A 19,395-nucleotide genomic window follows, 5' to 3' on the forward strand; every position below is an offset into this window, starting at 1 on the left:
GGGGGGTATAATTGAGAGCTGTTCAAAAGAGCATCATTCTGATTCTCGCCAGTTTTGTCATTTTTGTTAAACTGGTTACCATATCATTATTGTTTACATCCATGCATGAGTTCAAAATGTGCTTTATTCCTCCCCAGTCCTCCATTCGCTGGGCCTGACCCCATGAAGACATACAATCTCATCCTGAAAGGCATTGACGCTGTTGACATCCCGAGGAAGGTCACCAAAAACGCTGCTGGTCTGGTGAAAAAGCTCTGCAGGTTTGTATTGAAAATAATAATTATGAAGGAGCAACAACAATAAGCAAGAGGAAAAACAACTTCAGAAATTTATATTAATTCACCAAAATGTGCAAATCTGCAATGTTCTACTCAGCATGAAGAGCTTTGAAGCTAATAGTAAAGAATCAGATACACATGTCGTATGAATGTGGTAGCCAACTTATATAGTATGCGGTGCTTGTGTTTATTGTGTTTTTCTGCTCTGTTGATTAATTATTAATGCCATTGCACTTTTCTTTATTCCAGGGATAATCCAATGGAACGTCTTGGTTATGGACGAGGAGGCATTCGTGAGATACAGAGGCACATGTGGTTTGACAGCTTCAACTGGGACGGCCTTCGCAACCGCACTCTCAAACCTCCCATTGTCCCTTCTGTAAGTACTTTGTATGTTTGTCTCTGTTTGTATCATTTCCCTTCTTTCCAACTTTGTCTAAAGTCGACAGATGCTCAGGTCTGGGCTCATCTTGTTTCTTCTCTGCTTTTGTTTAATGTTTGCGTCTCACTCTGTTTCTCTTTTTTTTTTTCTCGTTCTGCTGCTTTCTTTTCCCCTCCCCTTGACTACATTTCAAAATTTCCCACTGGGACAATAAAGTGTCCTCTTATCTTGTCTCATCTCTTCATCTTTCTGTCTCTCTTTCTCTCACCTGCTTTTGGGTCTGGCTCTCTCTTTCTTTTTTTTTCTTCTTGAGTCCCTTCCTTTTTGTCTCTACTTTATTGGTTATGTTTATGTTAGTCCGCACTGGGAGGGTGTGGTTGGTTGGCAGGGGCTCTGGTGTGGTGTGCTCCTTTTTAGCTATCAAATATCTATTGTCCTTGTCTCTCCTTCTTTTTTCGTGCTTGTTATTCTTTTGTAACCCTTCTAACCTTCAGCCCTAACTGAAGTGCCAAAAAACACTTGATAAAACAAAAAATGTACTGGGACATTGGTTGGTTGACAATTTAAGGCAACTAAAAGAGATAAAGCCGATGGTATGAATTATTGAAACTAAAAAAAAAAAGAAGAATGAAAGAAAAAGAGTAAACTAAACGGTTAATGGTAAAGACTTTTACATTTCGCTACCTTACAATTACAAAGTTCTATCTGTTCTGTGGGTTTTTCACAATATGTCAAACTATTTTTAATGCTGTTCTTTGAAATATCTTGGTAACGACTCTAAAACAATCTTGAGATTTTGAAAGAGCAGATAAAACATTCGTTTTCTGACCTCATAGTCTTTGTATCTCAAAAGCGGCCAAAAATGTCAGATAAGACTTTGTAATTCTAAGGTAGCGATTTTAAAGGTTGGGTCTCAGTTATTGACAGTTTGGATAAGTTTCCACTTTCCTTTTTATTTCAGGTGAAAACAGCGTTCGACACGTCCAACTTTGACGACTACCCTGAAGACGATGATGAGCCACCACCCGACGACTTGACGGGATGGGACAAGGACTTCTGATCAGACTGACAAACTATAGCCCTCCGATCTTCAAACCGCTGATTATTATTAGTCAGATAAGACTTTAATATGGAAACTTATGTGATACTGTGTGCCTGTGACCAGTTGATCCTTTTGTGATACTGAAAGGATGTATGTTGACGTTTGTCAGAAAGGTGGACAAAGGAACCCCTTTGCAAGTATCTGATGTAAATTTCAACATTTTTATCTCTCATGCTTGTATTCTAGCAAAACAAATGTCTCTTTATATTTTGCTTGTTAGTAAGTTATATGTGTATGTCTTTGCCATTACTATAGGATATTATGTTTGTCACTTTTTTTTTTCCATCATGAGTACCAAAACCTCATTGCTCTTTCTGTTTTTATTATCATTATTTTTGTATGAAACCTAGTCATAGCAAATTATAGCAATCACATCATAAAAGCTATTATACTCAGGAAAATCTGATGGTTGCTTTGGGTCAATGCCCTTCGTGTTAATGTTACAATAATACTTCATTTTGATGGTAAAGAGAAAAGGAACGATCTTTTTGTAAAAGTGAATAGAAGTGCTTTTTCTAATAAATTAGACAATGCTTTACATCTCGATTACAATACATTTTAAATCATATGTGCCGTCATGATTTTAATCTCATCTTACTTTCTCGTTTAGCCTCTCTTGGTCCATGCTGGTTAATGTTGTTAAAGCAAAACTGTCTGGAAATAAAAACTGTATTAAGAGCTGGCACTAAAATCTAGTTCTCTACAAAACACTTCGATCCCTCCAACCAACATCTATTAACATTTTGAATAAATTACAGTTTACAGTAACTTGCTTCTGAAAAGTAAATAGCAGGACTTGATTTTAATACTTCTTCCAGTATGTACATAGGATTGATGTTTTTTTCCTCATTCCTTTCTGCCATGCATTGACTTTTGCATACCAGTTGTCCACATATACAATGGGCATGTCTTATGTAGCTGTTTCGCTCTGGTATCTCTAAGGATATCCTGGTTCATGGATGCAAGAAAAAGAAAATAAATAAGTTTTCTGCAGGTGGGGTGGGGGTGTCTGTATCCCTGTCTCTTCCCCTCCCCCCTCCCAATCTCTTTATCTCTTTCTCATTGTGCTGACAGTTTTTTTAAAAAGCGTTGTAATTTTTTACCTTGTCTCCAATTTCACTTTCCGAGTTGAGATTTTTCGTCTTTGTAAAAAGAGTTATAAACTGAACCGTAAAATAACCTTAATACATGTTTCGTGATTTAAGTTGCTAAGGGACTTCAAGAATTCTGTCATGGTCAAATGGCTTACCTTTGCAAAAGGTGGAATCCATGAGTGTGTGATTTGCATCATACAAAGAGCTCTCTGTATAGCTTTCATCTACTATTGTTAGATCTCATTTTGTTTTTTGTTTTCCATTAGGCTAACCCATGCAGGCAGCTTGCATGAAGTAAGCGAAACTTGTCATACTGTTGTATTATGACCATAAATGATGTAGATGATTATTTTGATATTTGACCTTATACAAAGTATTATTGTGATGTTGGATGTCCAACATTTCTAGATTCCTCCACTTAAATTGTTCACATATATGAAATACAATGTTTGTAAAACATCAGCCTGTCCTTTTTTTTTTTTTCAAAAGTTTTCCATGACAGCTGCCCACTGTTATAATAATGCTGTCAGGACAAATCAAATTTTTACAAGACATATATTACCCTTGTTCGTGGATAGCAATGTCTAACAGTTCAGCAAATAACAGACTTTCAATCATCTTGGTTGCATAATACTTGTCTGATGAAAGCAGTCTTTGATTGAATGTTAATTCGTACATGTCTCTGTTGATGGTATTATTCAACAACAGGAGAAGCAGAATGAAGTCTGCCTTTCCTACTTAGACTGTGTCAGGAGTTGGAGTTGGAGCTGAAGGGGTAAACTTCCCCTCTCCTATAGCGCATGCATGGATTGTTTGATAGTGTGGTGTGCACCTTCTACCAGTTATCAGTGTTACATTTGTCTTAATCTGTTCCCAGAAAAATGTGGCCTTTATCGCACTGACTCTCAGCAAATTTTGAGTCAGCTCAGCTTCTCCTTAGAAATGAAGAATAAGAGATAATTTTTTTCACTTCAGTTTAAATACCTCCTTTTTTTTTACTGCGTCTCTTTAAAGTATTAGTTACAAGAGCAGTATGATATAACGTATTGAAATAGAAATTGGCACTTTGCCTTGTTGTATCCTTTTTGTTATTTTTGCTCCCTATATTTTTAATGAACGGTGAAGGGGGAACCTTTTCCTACTCAATTTATTTTTAATGCCCACACAAATAGAGCGCTAATATGTTTTGACAGATGTTTACACACCCTGCCACTTAAAGGCTGATAGATACTTTAGAACCGCCTTTAGGTAAATGATATGGTTTTTCTTTTGACAAAGTATTTCTTTCTTCCTAAAAAGACCTGTGTGTTTGGAAGTCTTGACTAATCTTGATTTTAGTTCACAAAATGAAAGTCAAGGATGGTATGATAGTAATAATGTGTTAGTGGATTTGATTATTCAGTAGGCCTAATTCAAGTGTGGGTTTATTATAATGATTGCATAAGTTAGTTTGTTAAATGTTTTATTGTCTGTATATGGAAATCAGCAAACTGTCCATTTCTGTATTTAAGCCGAAACAATTCGTCAGACGTTGCCTTATGATGACTCATATAATATATGGATAGCACACGTACAATATTTATGTCTGTTTGTGCCTCTCTTTTATCATGATATGTTGTAAGTTGTGTGTAAGTGTGCACGTATTATTTGGATGAAGTTATGAGTCAGATGATATTGACAGAGCAAGATGTATCAGACAAAAGACATTAAATAAATCTGTCATACTTCTTCTTATTCTTCAAATCAATTCTAGTTCTCAACAATGAACATGGAAACAAAGTGCTCTACAAAATATTCTGTTGATATACAAAGTGTGAAATATTTTATCGTTAAAAAAATGAAGAAATTGATTCTTCTTTTTCTCAGAAACAAACATTTTTTTTGCACTCAAGGAATATGAAATTTCTTTTATAAGTTATAAAATCCTTTTGATTAACTCTGTCCAGCAGCAGATGTTTAAAATATTTTTTTATGGCTAACATCAAAATTTATTTTCTTTGAAAATGGAGAGGAAAAAGATCGATAAAAAGTTATTGAATTGTAAAGCAAGAACTCTGAGAAAGGTTTCCTAATATCAGTTTTAATCCTTAACTCTTTATCTCTGTCTAGCCGCTCCTAGCGGCTCGCGGCCGGTCAGAGGCACATTCCTTTTACGACGACTTCAACATCAAATTACTTTTCGGCAATTGCAGAAAACAGGTCTCTCGGGATTTTTTTCATTAGATGAAGAACTATCAAAATAGGTTCTCTTGTTTTGTTGTAATGACCAGTTTAATAACATTTTCGTCTTTTTTAGATTAAGTACCAAAAAAGCCCCCCCCCTGAGATAGAGAGTTAAAAGTAACGACTGAGCATTATTCATTGTACTAGAAATTGGCAGATTGCTTTCAAGATGAGTAGCAATGTGGATATTACTGACATATTCCTTTTGCTTATTCAGGACACATAAGTGGTATTTGTTATTTGCTTTGAGACTTTTTGTTTTTGTTAATTTGTTTTGTTCATTTTAAGTCTTGATGTTACTTTTGACTCTGCATATTTTAAAAGCTTGCAAATCACAAGATGAGAAGTCTATACTTTGTGTACAAATCAAAAGTTGAAGTGGAATATTGACAGTATGAAAATAATATAATCCTGCTGTTTGTGGGAGTATAAAATCATCAAATACGAAGAAACGAACGGTAGTGTGAAAGTATTCAAAAGAGGAGTACTGATAAGTTAACTGCCATGAATCAACCTTTACAGTCTCATATGTAGGGCCTATGGATTAATACAGGTTAAAATTATTTTGTGAAAAATGTAATGGAGCATGTTATATTAAAACTTCTCGGACAAATATGTCATAAATTTTGCCAAGAAGCACTAAGCTAGAATTTTTTTGTTTGTTTATGTGATACCTGGCCCATACCCACAATGAGCAATAGGTCTATCTGAACTCACTGGATGCCTGTTATTTCTGTTTGTGCATGTTTAAATATGTAGCAGAGCAAGAAATGAGTCCTTTAAACATTTATGAAATCTATATCTGGCAATAATCAATATAGTGTCAGAAATATTGATTTCGTATATTTTCCTTCTGAGGTATGGTTTTTGGCATTTAGAGAAAAGAAAAGGTTGAAATGTCGCTTATTTTGGATAGGTTATTAAAATTTAGTAGTAAAGTGCCATGCATAATTAATTTGCATTAGTGTTTTTCAACTAAATTTGTCACCAATTTCCTCCATACTGTATACTTCTCTAATTTATCATTTTCAAATTACTTTAATTTTCTGATACAGAGAAATAAATATTTTTCACTACCCGACACTTTGTAAGACTCACAAACCATGTCTTTTGTACTATCAACTATTTTCATTGTCAAAATCTCTCAGTCTTGTGATGTTGCTAAAAAGTAGAAGACGTTTTATATGTGGGAGAAAATGTGTGTAGACGTACGTATGTAGACAGTTCAATTGATGAGGATGAGTTAGACAGTGTGAGAGACATTAAAGATAATATGCAGACTGAAGAATGACTGGCTCAAACCAGACATGAAGTACAACTTGAAAAATAAACCAATGCTGACTGAACTGAAGTCTTGAGTTATTTTGCTTTCATCACTGGGTTGTTGTTGTTCTCATATAATTGCTGTTCTGAACGATAATGGTGTTTTTGTTACTAACTTTATCATTGTGCTTCTTCTCGTCCTTCATTACATATAAAAAATATGAAGTAAGCAATGCTGGAGGCACTGAGTTGAAACATACACGACTCTCTTCATCTTCTTCTCCTCCTCCTCCTCCTCCTTCTTTTTTTTCTTCTCCTCCTCCTCCTCCTCCTTCTTCTGTGTGTTCCTAATGTTAGATCTCAGTGAGTTGACTGCTGGTTCTGCAGCCTGCAGTGCAACTGATTTTTATGTATGTGACCATTTTCTCAACTTTTTAGGGCGCCTTGCCTTCAGGCAATCATATTTTGATTTCAAAGATACTCTACTTTTTCTATACTGACCAGAGTATTTTAAGTTTTGGTAGGAATTAATGATGAATTTTGCCGAACTAGCACATGGAGCGCACTCTTATCGATCACAGGACCACCAAAGTGATCTTTAACCTGCACAACTTGCATAGGGGACCTCTGAGAATTTTTTATTCATTCCTGTGATCATAATTGATTAAAAGTACAGTTTTTACAGTTTTACAAAGAGCCAAAAAGCTGCGTGTTGTAACCAAGAAAACATTTGCTTTAAAGATAGTAAGGACGTTACTATCAAAATTGTATTCTTAAAAATATTGACTTTGATGTTTGCTAACGATTTGTTTTCTTGGTAACAATAATCAGGTTTTTTTGCTCTCCTGTAAAAACAGTAAACTGCATACTGTATTTTAAAAATGATGGCAGATTTGAGAAAGCTAAGAGTTTGCTCTTACCTACCATAAGATCAGGAGTGCAGCTGAAAGACAGCGGTAACAAGGAGCCAGGAGTAGCAGAAGAAAGAATCAGGAGCAAGGAAGAGAGGAGTAGAGAGGGGGTCAGGGGAGAGAGGGCCAAGGGAGAGGGAAGGAAGTGCAGGTGAAGGCAAGAAAAATTTAGAGATGGAAACTTTTTTTTGTAGTCAGGTTTTAATCCTTCGACATTTTGACCAAGAGGTGAAAACAGTGACCTCTAGACAATGAGAGCCCCCATAAAGGACTTAAATAACTGGAGTGTTGCTGTTTGACCATCAGGTATTTTGGGGGTCTGGGGGTGAGTGCGCAGATAGCAGATCAGCCAAGTCTGTGCCCAAAGAGTTCTGTCACAAAACGGACAGGTGATGGTGTCAGAAGTTGGACATTTTTTACAGCGGTCGTTCTAGAAATCCGGTGTTGCTCTGCTGCAGCAATTTTGTTGCTTTCATACGTAGATTTTTTACACCCTTGCGGACAACTAATCACTATGCCACTCTGTCCTAGGTGATGTGCTCCTATGTATGGGATGGGATGAAAATATTCTGATGACATGTGCGATGCCGATGACTTTGTTTTAAGTGAGGAAGAGTTACATGTTGTTGACCTCACTCTCTCATCCAAGGCCAATAAGACTTGTATCCAGTGGCAAGATAAGGTGAAGACAGTTGGAGATGGGGACAGATGCAGTGGATGACTTAGATGTTCTATGTGCCTGACCTAGCTCTGTGTCCTCCACAGAGTAATGCTGTAATGGTTTTTCTTTCCATTGCACCAGGATCGTTTATTCCAAGAAGCCCAGTGGCACAAGACTTCAAACAGACCTTCAGAATCATGCCTGACTGTAATAATATGAGTGTCCTCGGTTAGAACTCATTTTATCAGGATTTCAGTGGCTCTCCACACACTCAGCTTTGTGTTATTTGAGATGAAAAGTAAATCAAAGCTCCCATCTTTTGAACAAATTTTCTGCTTTGGAAAGGACTTTAAAAATTATGACCATTCTGTCAGATCATCTTGTTCTGTCTCTATTTTCTAATGAAGCCCTGTGTTATTCCATAAAAAGCCTTTTGACAAGATTGTGCAAACAACATCCATTGCTCTATTAAGAGCATATCACAGAAGTTAAATATCAAAATTTGTTGTTTTGTTTTGTTTTAGTCAGGAAAAAAATATCAACACAAGAACAATCTTTTAGTGAGGGAAGAGAGCTAGACAGAGAGACCAAAAGAACAGGGAGAGTAAGATTTGGTTCTGCCAGTAGCACCCTCAAACCATACTCTAAAATATTTGAAGTGGTACAAAACATGCAAATTACTATTTAGCATCAAACACCAGCTTGCTTATGGACGGAAATCTATTGTAAATGAGTACAAAAACGTACAGAGCTGACATATTTTCATTCTTGTACCATCTCACTTGAAACCAACATCAACATTTACGTATTTACACAAACACTCTTACATCTCAAGAAACAAAAAAAGTCGTAACAGGGAAAACACTTTTTAAAAATGGCAAATATGGCCTATATAATAACGGCTTACAGCAAACCCCTCTTCAGTTTTTCTACCTAGTCCTTGATCTAGACTTCGATTTCCTAAACAAAAATACGCAACTGATATTGGCTACAACCTGACATATACAAATAAGATAACTATCATCACTTTTCGGAGCATTCCCTCAATACATACAAGCCATAATTGTACTGCTGTACGCTATATTTAACACATACAATTTTATACATCACTGAACCAATTGAATTATTTGACCCTGAAGCCTCTATAAAGATATTTAATACATTATCACAAACTCTTTGCAGTGACAACAGCTTGTTGCATTTTCATCGTTTTGATAGCATTCTCATTTTGCTATAATATGAAGTTTATGATCAAAACTGAATGGGCAGAGATGCCCCTTTTTTCAGAAGCAAGGAAGCTCCATCACAAACTAAAATTCTGTTAAGTATGGTATGTTGATCTGGGAAACCATTCCTAATGCACTATAAAATATCCTTAAGTTAATTTGGTTTTTATTCTTCGGTAGGGCCTGCCTCCCCACTTGTCTCCTCTTGTGTGGCTTCAGCACTTTCTTCTTGTTCTGTTTTCTCTGCCTCCTGCCACAGATAGAAACAACAAAAAATATTCAGCATATCATATTTAGGCTTTGAGTTTAGATAAGTAAAGGTTTGTGACAGAAGCCAAATAAAAGTCACCTCCTGGATTTAGCATTAGGATCCTTTACTGATTCATACAAGGCACTACAGGGGAGGTTCACTCCCCGTTGATGAAATACTTCTTACAAACAAACTATAGTGCGGTCAAAAATGCATGGCGCAACTTATTGTGAAATATTTCCTTACCTATCGAACATAGATTCTCCAACTTTAGCACAATGACTTATATCAATTTGTCTTAACAGGTGAATACTTTTTCAAACTACTGCACACTGTATTCTAGAAACTTCCTTCAAGAACAATAATTTAAAAATTCCAGTCGATGGTTTCTACAGATTTTTTAAAAGTTTACAACTCGGGCAATATATCACTTTTAAAAGCAAGTCTGTCATTTTTTTTCTAATCGTAGTATTATGCTAATTGAACGTATGTTTAGGGAACCTTTAGTGCAAAAAAAGGTGTTCATTATAAAAATATTTTTTGTAAGAAGTTTTGCTACTAAAAAAAATGTCATTGGCAAGCTGTGACGTAGGCCATTTGCAAAATGTGTGCGAGAAGCGGGAAGTGCTGTGAACAATCGCATTTTCGGTGTGATGGAGATTTTCAGTATTTCATACAAATTTATGAAGAAATGTTTTTTAATCGCGCCTCAATTGTTGTGGAAATATATGATTAAAGCTAAGACAAATTGATACCAACTGCTGTACAAAGTATGGGTGACTTTGATTCACCTGTAAAAGAGATATTTGAGGATAAGTTGCGCCACAAATTTTTTAATGCACTATACTAGAGAAATTCAAAGCTTGTAGCGTCACAAGAAAAAGCAAAGAATAGTATATTAAGCTCTTCAAAAGCACAACAATCGCATGTCAGATGCTTGGATACAGATATGGAGCAGCCTAGAGAGATTTTAAAGTTGGTGAGACATCATTTTTTGGGTAAAATGTAACATTGGGTACAGATATTTTGAGGGATTAGGTTGTAAAAATCTTCACCAGAAAATGAATCAAATTTTCAATTGATGGATGTTCATACTATGCAAAGTATCAAATTGGCATGTCTTATAAGAACATTAGCATGACTTCCTGGATGATATTCTGATTAATTTTTAAAGTATGTATTGACTTTATTTACAATAGTTGCACAACAAATTACCATTCGTTTTATCAACACTACACACTACGGTGCGTCTTAAATTTAACTTTGTCCACACCCTTCTTCAAGACTGACAGAGATATAATAATAATAATAATAATAAATAGCATTTGTATAGCGCATGTCCCCACTCGAAAGCAAGCTCTATGCGCTTTACACTATATCTTTTCAAGATTATGTTCTTTTTACACTGGTAGAGTGTACAGCAGTAGCTTCTTCAAAATCAAGATTGTGCGAGCGTGTCAAAGGCTCTCCACCTCATCCTACCCATTATGACTATTAATCATCAGGTCCAGCAACCTCAAATAATAAATAAGGAGTAGAGAGAGGCATGAAATCAAACCTCAACCACACTGAGCAAAGCCCTCACCTCTCCCTCTGTGGTTGTTGCCTCCCCTTCCTCAACTGTGGGCTCTGTGACAGACTCTTCAGGGGGCGTGCCGTCCGTTTGCCCCGCCTCCTGTTCTGCTTGTTCTGCTTGGGCTGCTTGTGCCTCACCATCTGACGGCTCTTCTTTCTCTTCAACTACTGGAAGTTTGGATGCTGAAGCAGCCTCCCTCTGACGCTTTTCTTCCTCAGCCTGAATGGGTTAAGAAACCACATATTCTCCTTTGTAAATCTCAACTTAATGGAAGTACTAAGAATATTTTCCTCACTTAACTCTTTCCATACAAAGAGTTTTGCGTTCCCTGGTACATCAAGATGATGAAAATTGAGCAGTACCAGATATGTCTCTATGGCATTGAAAAGGTTGCCCCTTTCCCAGCTCTTTTCGTATTAGAAGGTGAACAGCTTCACTACAATAATCCTGAGTAGCTTGAGAGAGAGCCAAAAGACCAAACAATGACTCATCTTCCCTGTCAAGTAACGTTCATATATCCAAACAATTGAGTATTTAATGAGATCACTTCAGGCGACATTTTCATGAACTTTTAAATGCAGTTTACACACACAAAAAAAACTTTTTTTTATGTCAAAGACATTTTAAAAAGACTTGGAGAACATTTTAGCTGTTGAACATATCAGCTGTTAAAATGTAGGCATACTTAGCCAAAAATGTTGAACATTTTTTAAATTTCAGTTTCTTAATCTGTAGTATCATGTGCTCAAGAAATATTTTGTCAAAATGTAAATTTTAAGTACTAAAAATGCAAGAAAAATACATAATGTAGGCACAACTGATAAAAGAATGGAACATTTTTTTCTGTCTTATAAAACTGTGTAGTACTAATGTCTCTATTTAACACATTTCAACAGCTTGCTGACAAATTTCCCTATAACCTGAACTATTCTGCTCCTCCCCAATAAAAAATGTCATACATCTTAACCCCCAAAATTCACCACAGAACAGAAGGTAACAACAAGGTAACAACACAAAAATCATATTACCTTTCTCCTCTCAGCCTCCTCCTCAGACAATTGCCTTGCTTCTTCTAGTCTCTTAGCTCTTCTCTCTTGCTCAAGAGCTTCTTCCTCCTTCTCTCTCTCTAACTGTTTGGCTTCTTCCTCTTTCTGTGGAAAGACACCAGTACATACTAATTAATTTAACAACAGCAAAAAATCATAATTATGAAAATGCTTCCGACAGCATGCTGCATAAAGGAAATTCATGAAAGTTTTGCTCTCAGACAACAATAAAGAAACCCTGTTAAAATGTTTTTAAAAAGGGTAATATCCCCCAAAAATTATTTTTTTAAAAGAATGAAATCGTCAGGATCACCATCATCATCATTATCACCGCCCTTCTCACCCTGCATCAATGTATAGGCCAAAAAAAAAAAACATTTCCACCTTTCCCTATGCGGAGCTTGCCTCTTGATAGGCCGTTATTCCATGTCTTCTCACTTTTCTGGTACTTCGATCGCTACCACTATTCACCATGCTCTGTGGCCTTACCCTTGATCACTTAACCTGAGGATTACAATCCAACACTTTACTTTGTTATGCAGTTGCCTGGCTTCTAGAGAGTATGTCCAATCTAAGTGTTTGGTATAGTATTATGTATGTTAATAGTCTAAAAATATATAACATTACGATGTAGACAACCTTGATTCTGATACTTACATTTGCGATAAGGCGTTCATTCTCAATGTGCTTTTTCAACCAGAATGCAATGTATTCAATGGGATCATGAGGACGCTTTTCTGCTACTTCTGACAAGCAGGCAGTTAAACATCCCAGGTTTTCCTTCAGGTATCTGGCTTCCATTCTGAAAAACAACGATCTGAACATGAAAGCAATATCTATGAAATTGTTTCTGTCCGATTAGAAAGGACCAATTACAAGTGCTAATTAAACCACATCAGCAAATTCTTTAAAATCCCAGTAGTATGTGGGAGAGAAAGTATAAGACTGGGGCTATAGCACTATTCAGTTTGCACAAACTAAGTACGATTATCTGGTGTCATCTTCTTCAATACACGAATCTGTTGTAATCACATAAGAAGTGATGGCATCCCTTTGAACACAGCATATCCGGTCTAGAACAAGATAAAGTTCTAGCTATAAAATATGAGTTCTACAAAATCCATTTCTTCTCTAAATAGGAGCTGTTGACACATCTAATTTTCTTTTCTATTGCATGTGAGATTTCTATATAATATATCTTACAGCACTTTAATTGTGGCGGTTAGCGGTATTCAAATTCTGCCCTCACCAATTATAATAATTAACATTAATGAGCACATGCTAAAGAAATTTATAGCCTAGTCCTACTAGAGAGGAAAAAATAGTTGTTCCCTCAAGGTATTATGGCATTCACTGAGGTCAGCTTCTTAACCCTCACTACTCTCATTGCACAAAGAATACATTGTTCTAAAATAAAAATACATCTTAACGTTGTGTACAAAGAAAGAAAACAGCTGGATATAATTTATTCGTTGCTAATTCTCAATTGAAAAATGAATCCTATAGGCCTGTGCTATCAATTAATCAATTAATGAGATTCAAACTCAAATTAGACTTCACATGGTGGACTGCCAATTTACTATAATAAAGTACCAAGCATGGTGAGCACTTTTTATCTATTATCTATTTGTGGTGGCCGAATTTTGCTATTCAAAAGGCTTTTTAATGGCTGCATCTATCGACATGCGGTTTTCGCCAAAAGATTCTTTAAAATATCATCCAGACCATGACGCCCTTCGTTTTTTCAGTTTTGAGACAGTTTTGTTGCAAAAAGCTAAATTTCTTTATTTCGTCGATCATTTTTGTAGGCCAACGCTTCTGTCTCTGTAATTTTAGAAAATCCGCCAGGTTTGTTTATTTCAAGTCGTACTTCCGTTCGATACTGTCGCGCGTTGTCGCGCAATACTGAGCACCATTTTAAGTGAGCGACCCGTATAGATCTAGACCTTTTAATTTTTTGCATCTCTCAAGATTTATTGCTCCATTCCAGCAGAGTGTAAATATAATTGGCCAGTGACTGTAGTTGATGTTAATGCTCCGATCATTCCTTTCATCGAAAGGCGGCCCAGCTAGTATAATTTAAAGGTCTCTAGCGATCACAACTTAATATATCTAAATTCCAGACCGAGGCTGTTGGGTGCGTCGAAGGCCTAAATATAGCAACCTATGTCGGTTCCTCTTGCCAATTCTTGCAACGGATACATGTTACCATGCTGGAAGTGTATATTTTCAAACAATTGGTAATTACCCAGAATTTAAAACATGGTTATGATCACCTTCATAGAGAATAATATCCCATAAATGTTAACCTCGTCTAACTATAATTTATAAAGTATTTATATTACTTTAACAACTATGCAGTGGCTATATACGTACACGGCAAACTGAAGGCAGTTTGCAGGCGCTGTTGAGGCTACGTCCACGGCACTCAAGCTTCGTTTAGACGGAGCGTCCACTGGTAAGCCGGTTTTAGTCAGTGACGACAGTGACGTATATTTAATACTTTGGCCTGCTATAAGTGTTCCATCCCATGAGATGAAGGTAAACGAAGCAGTGATCCTTGACCGATCGACCATTTGTCATTTTCCCTTAGACTGAGCTCTGGCTCAGAGCTCGCCAGAGCATGGGAAAATGACAAACTCTCAATTACGCAACAAAGCATGATTAGGATTATATATAGGACAAAAATGTATATGCCTACCAAGATGTTTCAATTGCCCTGTCTCGCATCCGGGTGAGACTTGAGAAAGAGAAAGGAAGAGAGAAGGGAGGGGGAGAGATTAAGAGGGAGGGAGAGACAGTACAGAGACAGAAAAATAGAGAGAGAAGGGGGGGGGGAGAGAGAAAGAGAGAAAGAAAGAGAAAGGGGAGAGAGAGAAAGAAAGAGAGAAAGAGAGAGAGAGAGAGATCAATTAAGAGAGAGGGTGTTTGATAAGAATAATAAGAATAATTGATTCCTGTCATATACTCTCCGAGTCGGTTCCGAGGCTGACCTGCTGCAATAGAGCCATATATTGTACACATTTTATGACCAGTCTCATCTTCCGGATCCCACCTTCTGTTTCCAATCGTTCACCTCTTGTTTCCCATGTATTGTATCCAAATTTCACTATCCCATATTCCGACTTTAATCTGTAAAGGCGCTTCGTTTTCCTTCATCTCATGGGATGGAACGCTTGAAGCAGGCCAAAATATTAAATATGTCAGTCGTCACTGACTAAAATCCGGTGGACTGAAACCGGCAAAGGACGCTCATCCTAAACGAAGCTTGAGTGCCATGAATGTAGCCTCAGTACAGTGCCTGAAAACTGCATTCAGGGCAACAGGCACTCTGTGACTTTCAAAGTACAAGGTTTAAGCTTATATAATTTTAGAAGTTACTGTAATTGCTCCAAACATTCGGGAAAATAAACTTGAACTCTATTTCTCCGAACGGTGTCTGTACTCACGACTTTTTGGTTACTAGCAAGATTTAGGCGTCATCTTTCATTCTGCCTTTCTGCAAGGACTGGGAAGAAGAATTTTTTGCATCGAATTCAATTTCTAGAGCTAGAAATTTTTAAATGTCTGAATATTCAGATACTTCAGTTGTGGTTGGGGCAATGTTCCCAGACTATACTTCATTTGAAAAATACTTCAAAAGGTACAGCGAGAAAACATGACTGATCGACCTTGGCAGTAACCTATTTTGCATTTATTATAGTCATCCAGTAAATAAAAAATGTAAAAAAAAAAATCCCACCCCACCCCGTTCATACCTTACACACATACAGACAGACACACACACACACCACGTACACACACGTACTCACACACACACACACAGACCACTCCATTCGCAATTATTATCAACAAATCTCGAGAACGGAAACCGTTTGGAGATATAGAATCTAGATCTAGAGTTCAAGTTTATTTTCCCGAATGTTCAAAGAAATGGAGCCTAGATCGGCGCTTTTTCGGTATTTCCCACCCCGCAATTTTATTCACCGGTTTGGGCCACGCCACAAGGTAGGGGGGTTTCAGGGGGGCTTGCCCCCCTGACCTAATAAAAATAGGAAGGGGGGTTTCAGGGGGGCATGCCCCCCTGAATTTTACCATAATTTAATGTTTTGCAGTTGTTAGGTTTGATATCTTAGCTCACCGCGAATCAAACGTATAGATCTAGATCTAGATGTAGGTCAGGCTCAAATAAGGGGGGTGGGAACTACCGAAAAAGCACCCCTAGATCTATCTACGAACTGTGGGGGAATGGGGATCCGAGATTCAGATTTGGGGGCACAACAAAAAAAGCTGGACAATGAGGAGATCAATAATTATAGGTATTGTGATAAAATATTAGTATAAAATAAGATAACCAATATCACTAAGGACTGAAATTTCTGATGGCAAAGTAGATTCTAATGTGTCGATGCGATGACTCTTTTAATTTTATCTTTTCGTCCCACCTGTTGTTGTTAACTACCATGGTTGATCATGTGTTTTCAACAGCGGTCCAACCAGCAGGAATCAACAGCTTAGCTTCTGCTTCTCAGTCTTGCAGACTTCAGCTCGGACAATATACACATACAAGAACAAAAACCTACCTTATTCAGTATCTTTTGAGCCCTTGTCAAAACAAAGTTTACAGGCCAGACCACCCTCGTGAAAGCTCGTCCGGAAGTTGTTGTGGCTTCCTTGACAACACTCGCTGAGGTCAGGGGTTATCGTCTCGTATTCACCCTTTCTCCGACGTTTACCGATATAAACCGAAAGCACGGAGGGTTAAAACACCCAGCACAAGAGAGATAGTCCTGTTCGATAGTGTGTTTGGGAAGACCACCGCGGCACCGTGTTCGTTAGCTTGCTGGGGTTAGGATTAAAGAAATATTTCAAGTACTTTTCTTTTGTGTATCGTTATCTAGAACATTAAAAACACTTAGAGGAACTTGATTCAAAATCTGAAGAAAACAGGCTTAGAAGATTTTTCGCGATTTAACGTTGTTCAAGCCAAACATTTTTCTTTTCTGCATTGCTGTCATTTGAAAGCAGCCATGCCGTGGGACTATCAAGAAGAAAGTCCCCAGTATAATTACGTGGACAACGTTTTCCCTTACGCTTACCCGAGTTCTGGGAATGTGACGTTCACAGGTAAGTCAGCATACTAATGGTTCGTCTTAGACGCTTTCTTCTGTTCGTTTGGATTTTTAGTATTCATTCTTTATTTCTTTATAATATTATATTATTATATCCGTCTTTTTTTCTATAGATAGTTTACCTTTCAATTCTCCATCTCTCTCTCTCTCTCTCTCTCTCTCTCTCTCTCTCTCTCTCTCTCTCTCTCTCTCTCTCTCTCTCTCTCTCTCTCTCTCTCTCTCTCTCCTGCCACACACACACACGCACCACACACACACACACACACACACACACACACACACACACACACACACACACACACACACACACATACGCACACACGCATACAAGATATCGATGTATGATTTACACGCCTGTCAACATAATTTATATCATGATATTAATATGACTGTTTCGACGGGCTGGTAGAATACAACGTTCGAGCAGACAGAATAGAGATAATCAACAAAATAAATTCCCTAATTAAGTGAGAATCGAACTGAGATCGAGCAATCAAAATCAGTAGAATACCTATTCAAGTTATTAAACCAATGATTTTCTTGTTTTTAATTAAGACTACTGCGATAACTATCATACAGATTACTTGATGACTTAATTTTAGAGTGCTTGTTTTGTTTTGCTTTTCAAGTTGAGGTAATAATTTTTATAGGCCTAAAATGGAGAAGAAAAAAACCCCCAAAAAAACCGAGAAGGTCATCAACTCCAAAACGAGGCTTAAATGAGTAGCACATAATTTATTATCAATGTCTAACACAAAGGTTACATTGGACTCGCGTGTCTTCACATTAACCCCCCCCCCCTCTCTCTCTCTCTCTCTCTCTCTCTCTCTCTCTCTCTCTCTCTCTCTCTCTCTTGCCCTTTTTAACTCCCAGACGAGCACAGGCCATCAACAACATAATATTTTATTTTCTTCTGCTGAAGCCTGTCCTGTGCATCCATTTCTAGCTGTTTCCACGATGTCCCCGCCTTTTCCATTTCCGCATGTACCGCTCGCCTCCATGTCATCTTTGGTCTTCCTTTCGTACGTTTTCCTTTTGGATTCCACGTCAAAGCTTGTCTGATGATGCTTGTCGGGGGTCTCCTCAGGGTGTACCCAATTCATTTATGAAGCTCTGCAGTTTCCTTGCTGCTGATACTGTGAGCCTCCATGTCTCTGAACCGTAGATTAGAACAGTCTTCCCGTTTGTTTTGAAGATCGCCAGCTTGGTGTTCAATCCCAGTTCCTTAGACATCCATAATATATTCCTGAGGATGAAAAGTAATAATGAGTGCTGCTCTTGCCTTTTGGATTCTGACTTTGACTTTGATGTCTCCGTCTGTTCCTCCTGCCTTGTTGATCACACTTCCCGGGTAGGTGAAGGGTTCAACATCTGCCAATGGTGTCCTTTGCAGTGTGATAGGAACATCGGCTGCATTCATTCGAAGAATATTTTTTTATCCGTCTGAATAATTTATAGAGTCCAACACTACGGTAGAAAATCCTGAGGCGATCTGTCTTCTGTTGCATCTGGGCTCGACTGTGAGAAAGAAGTGTTAAGTCGTCGGCAAAGTCCAAGTCTTCCAACTGACTGGAAAGGGTCCATTGAATGCCACCGCGTTGTACTGATGTTGTCTGTCTCATTATCCAATCCACTGTTAATAAAAAAGAGAAAAGGCGGTAGCAGGCATCCCTGTCTCACTTCTGTTTTCACTTCAAACGAGTCTGTCCTCTGCCCTCCAAGTAAGACACTGCTGCTCATTCCCTCATACATCTTTCTTGATCAATCTCACGAACTTGTCTGGTAGTCCGTAGTAGCGCATGAGCTTCCATATTGAGTCCCTATCTAGGCTGTCAAATGTCTTCACATTAACTCCCATCCCCCTCCCCCACCCACCCTCACCCCCACACCACCCGCAAACACTCTCACCTCCACCTGCCCTGTTTCATTTTAAGGAAATGCACAGAATTTAATTTTGTTAATCGAAATCTCAAATGCAGGTTTTAGTTCGTTTGTTTTGCTTTTCTAAATTTAAGGATATAATTTAGAGTGTCTAATTTGTTTGGCATTCATGATCTGGCTTCCTACAGACAGACACCCAATTAGCTTCGCTGAAAAATAAAAGATTGATTGGTCAAAACAACACTTTCTGAAACCATCGAGACTTATTTCATATTATAGTTGTGCATTATGGCAGACAGTGTCTAACTATAATATTATTATATATCAGGCATTTTATTCTTTAATTTTTTTCTCCCATTCTGCCCCCCCC

General features: G+C 37.6%; 3 protein-coding genes across 4 annotated transcripts in view; 2 read left to right on the plus strand and 1 right to left on the minus strand.

Moving 5' to 3' along the window:
* LOC101860777 (cGMP-dependent protein kinase 1) overlaps positions 1-6,425 on the plus strand; it is a gene marked incomplete at its 5' end in the record, with an annotated part of 29,581 nt that extends 23,156 nt beyond the window's left edge. Inside the window, 3 exon segments of the mRNA XM_005111278.3 lie at positions 138-260; positions 528-657; positions 1,622-6,425. Of these exon segments, the coding sequence (XP_005111335.2) occupies positions 138-260; positions 528-657; positions 1,622-1,720 (352 nt within the window).
* Positions 6,426-8,616: 2,191 nt separating this feature from the next.
* On the minus strand, positions 8,617-16,698 carry LOC101861011 (DPY30 domain-containing protein 1). Of its 2 annotated transcripts, none has more exons than XM_005111280.3 (5): positions 16,596-16,698; positions 12,670-12,814; positions 11,995-12,117; positions 10,976-11,185; positions 8,617-9,390 (listed from the first exon to the last, which is right to left on the minus strand). In XM_005111280.3, the coding sequence occupies exons 2-5, from the start codon at positions 12,811-12,813 to the stop codon at positions 9,307-9,309; spliced, it is 561 nt and encodes a 186-aa protein (XP_005111337.1). In that variant the 5' UTR covers position 12,814; positions 16,596-16,698; the 3' UTR covers positions 8,617-9,306. The 2 variants fall into 2 exon arrangements, with proteins under 2 accessions (XP_005111337.1, XP_005111336.2); XM_005111279.3 differs by lacking the exon at positions 16,596-16,698 and adding an exon at positions 16,458-16,553.
* A 107-nt stretch (positions 16,699-16,805) lies between these two features.
* Positions 16,806-19,395, plus strand: part of LOC101862312 (uncharacterized protein C4orf45) — a 14,307-nt gene continuing 11,717 nt past the window's right edge. The window contains exon 1 of the mRNA XM_035973157.1: positions 16,806-17,139. Within this exon, the coding sequence (XP_035829050.1) occupies positions 17,043-17,139 (97 nt within the window). The 5' untranslated portion in view covers positions 16,806-17,042. The remainder of the gene's footprint in view (positions 17,140-19,395) is intronic.

Source organism: Aplysia californica, unplaced genomic scaffold, assembly GCF_000002075.1.
Source record: "Aplysia californica isolate F4 #8 unplaced genomic scaffold, AplCal3.0 scaffold01036, whole genome shotgun sequence".
Lineage (NCBI taxonomy): Eukaryota > Metazoa > Mollusca > Gastropoda > Aplysiida > Aplysiidae > Aplysia > Aplysia californica.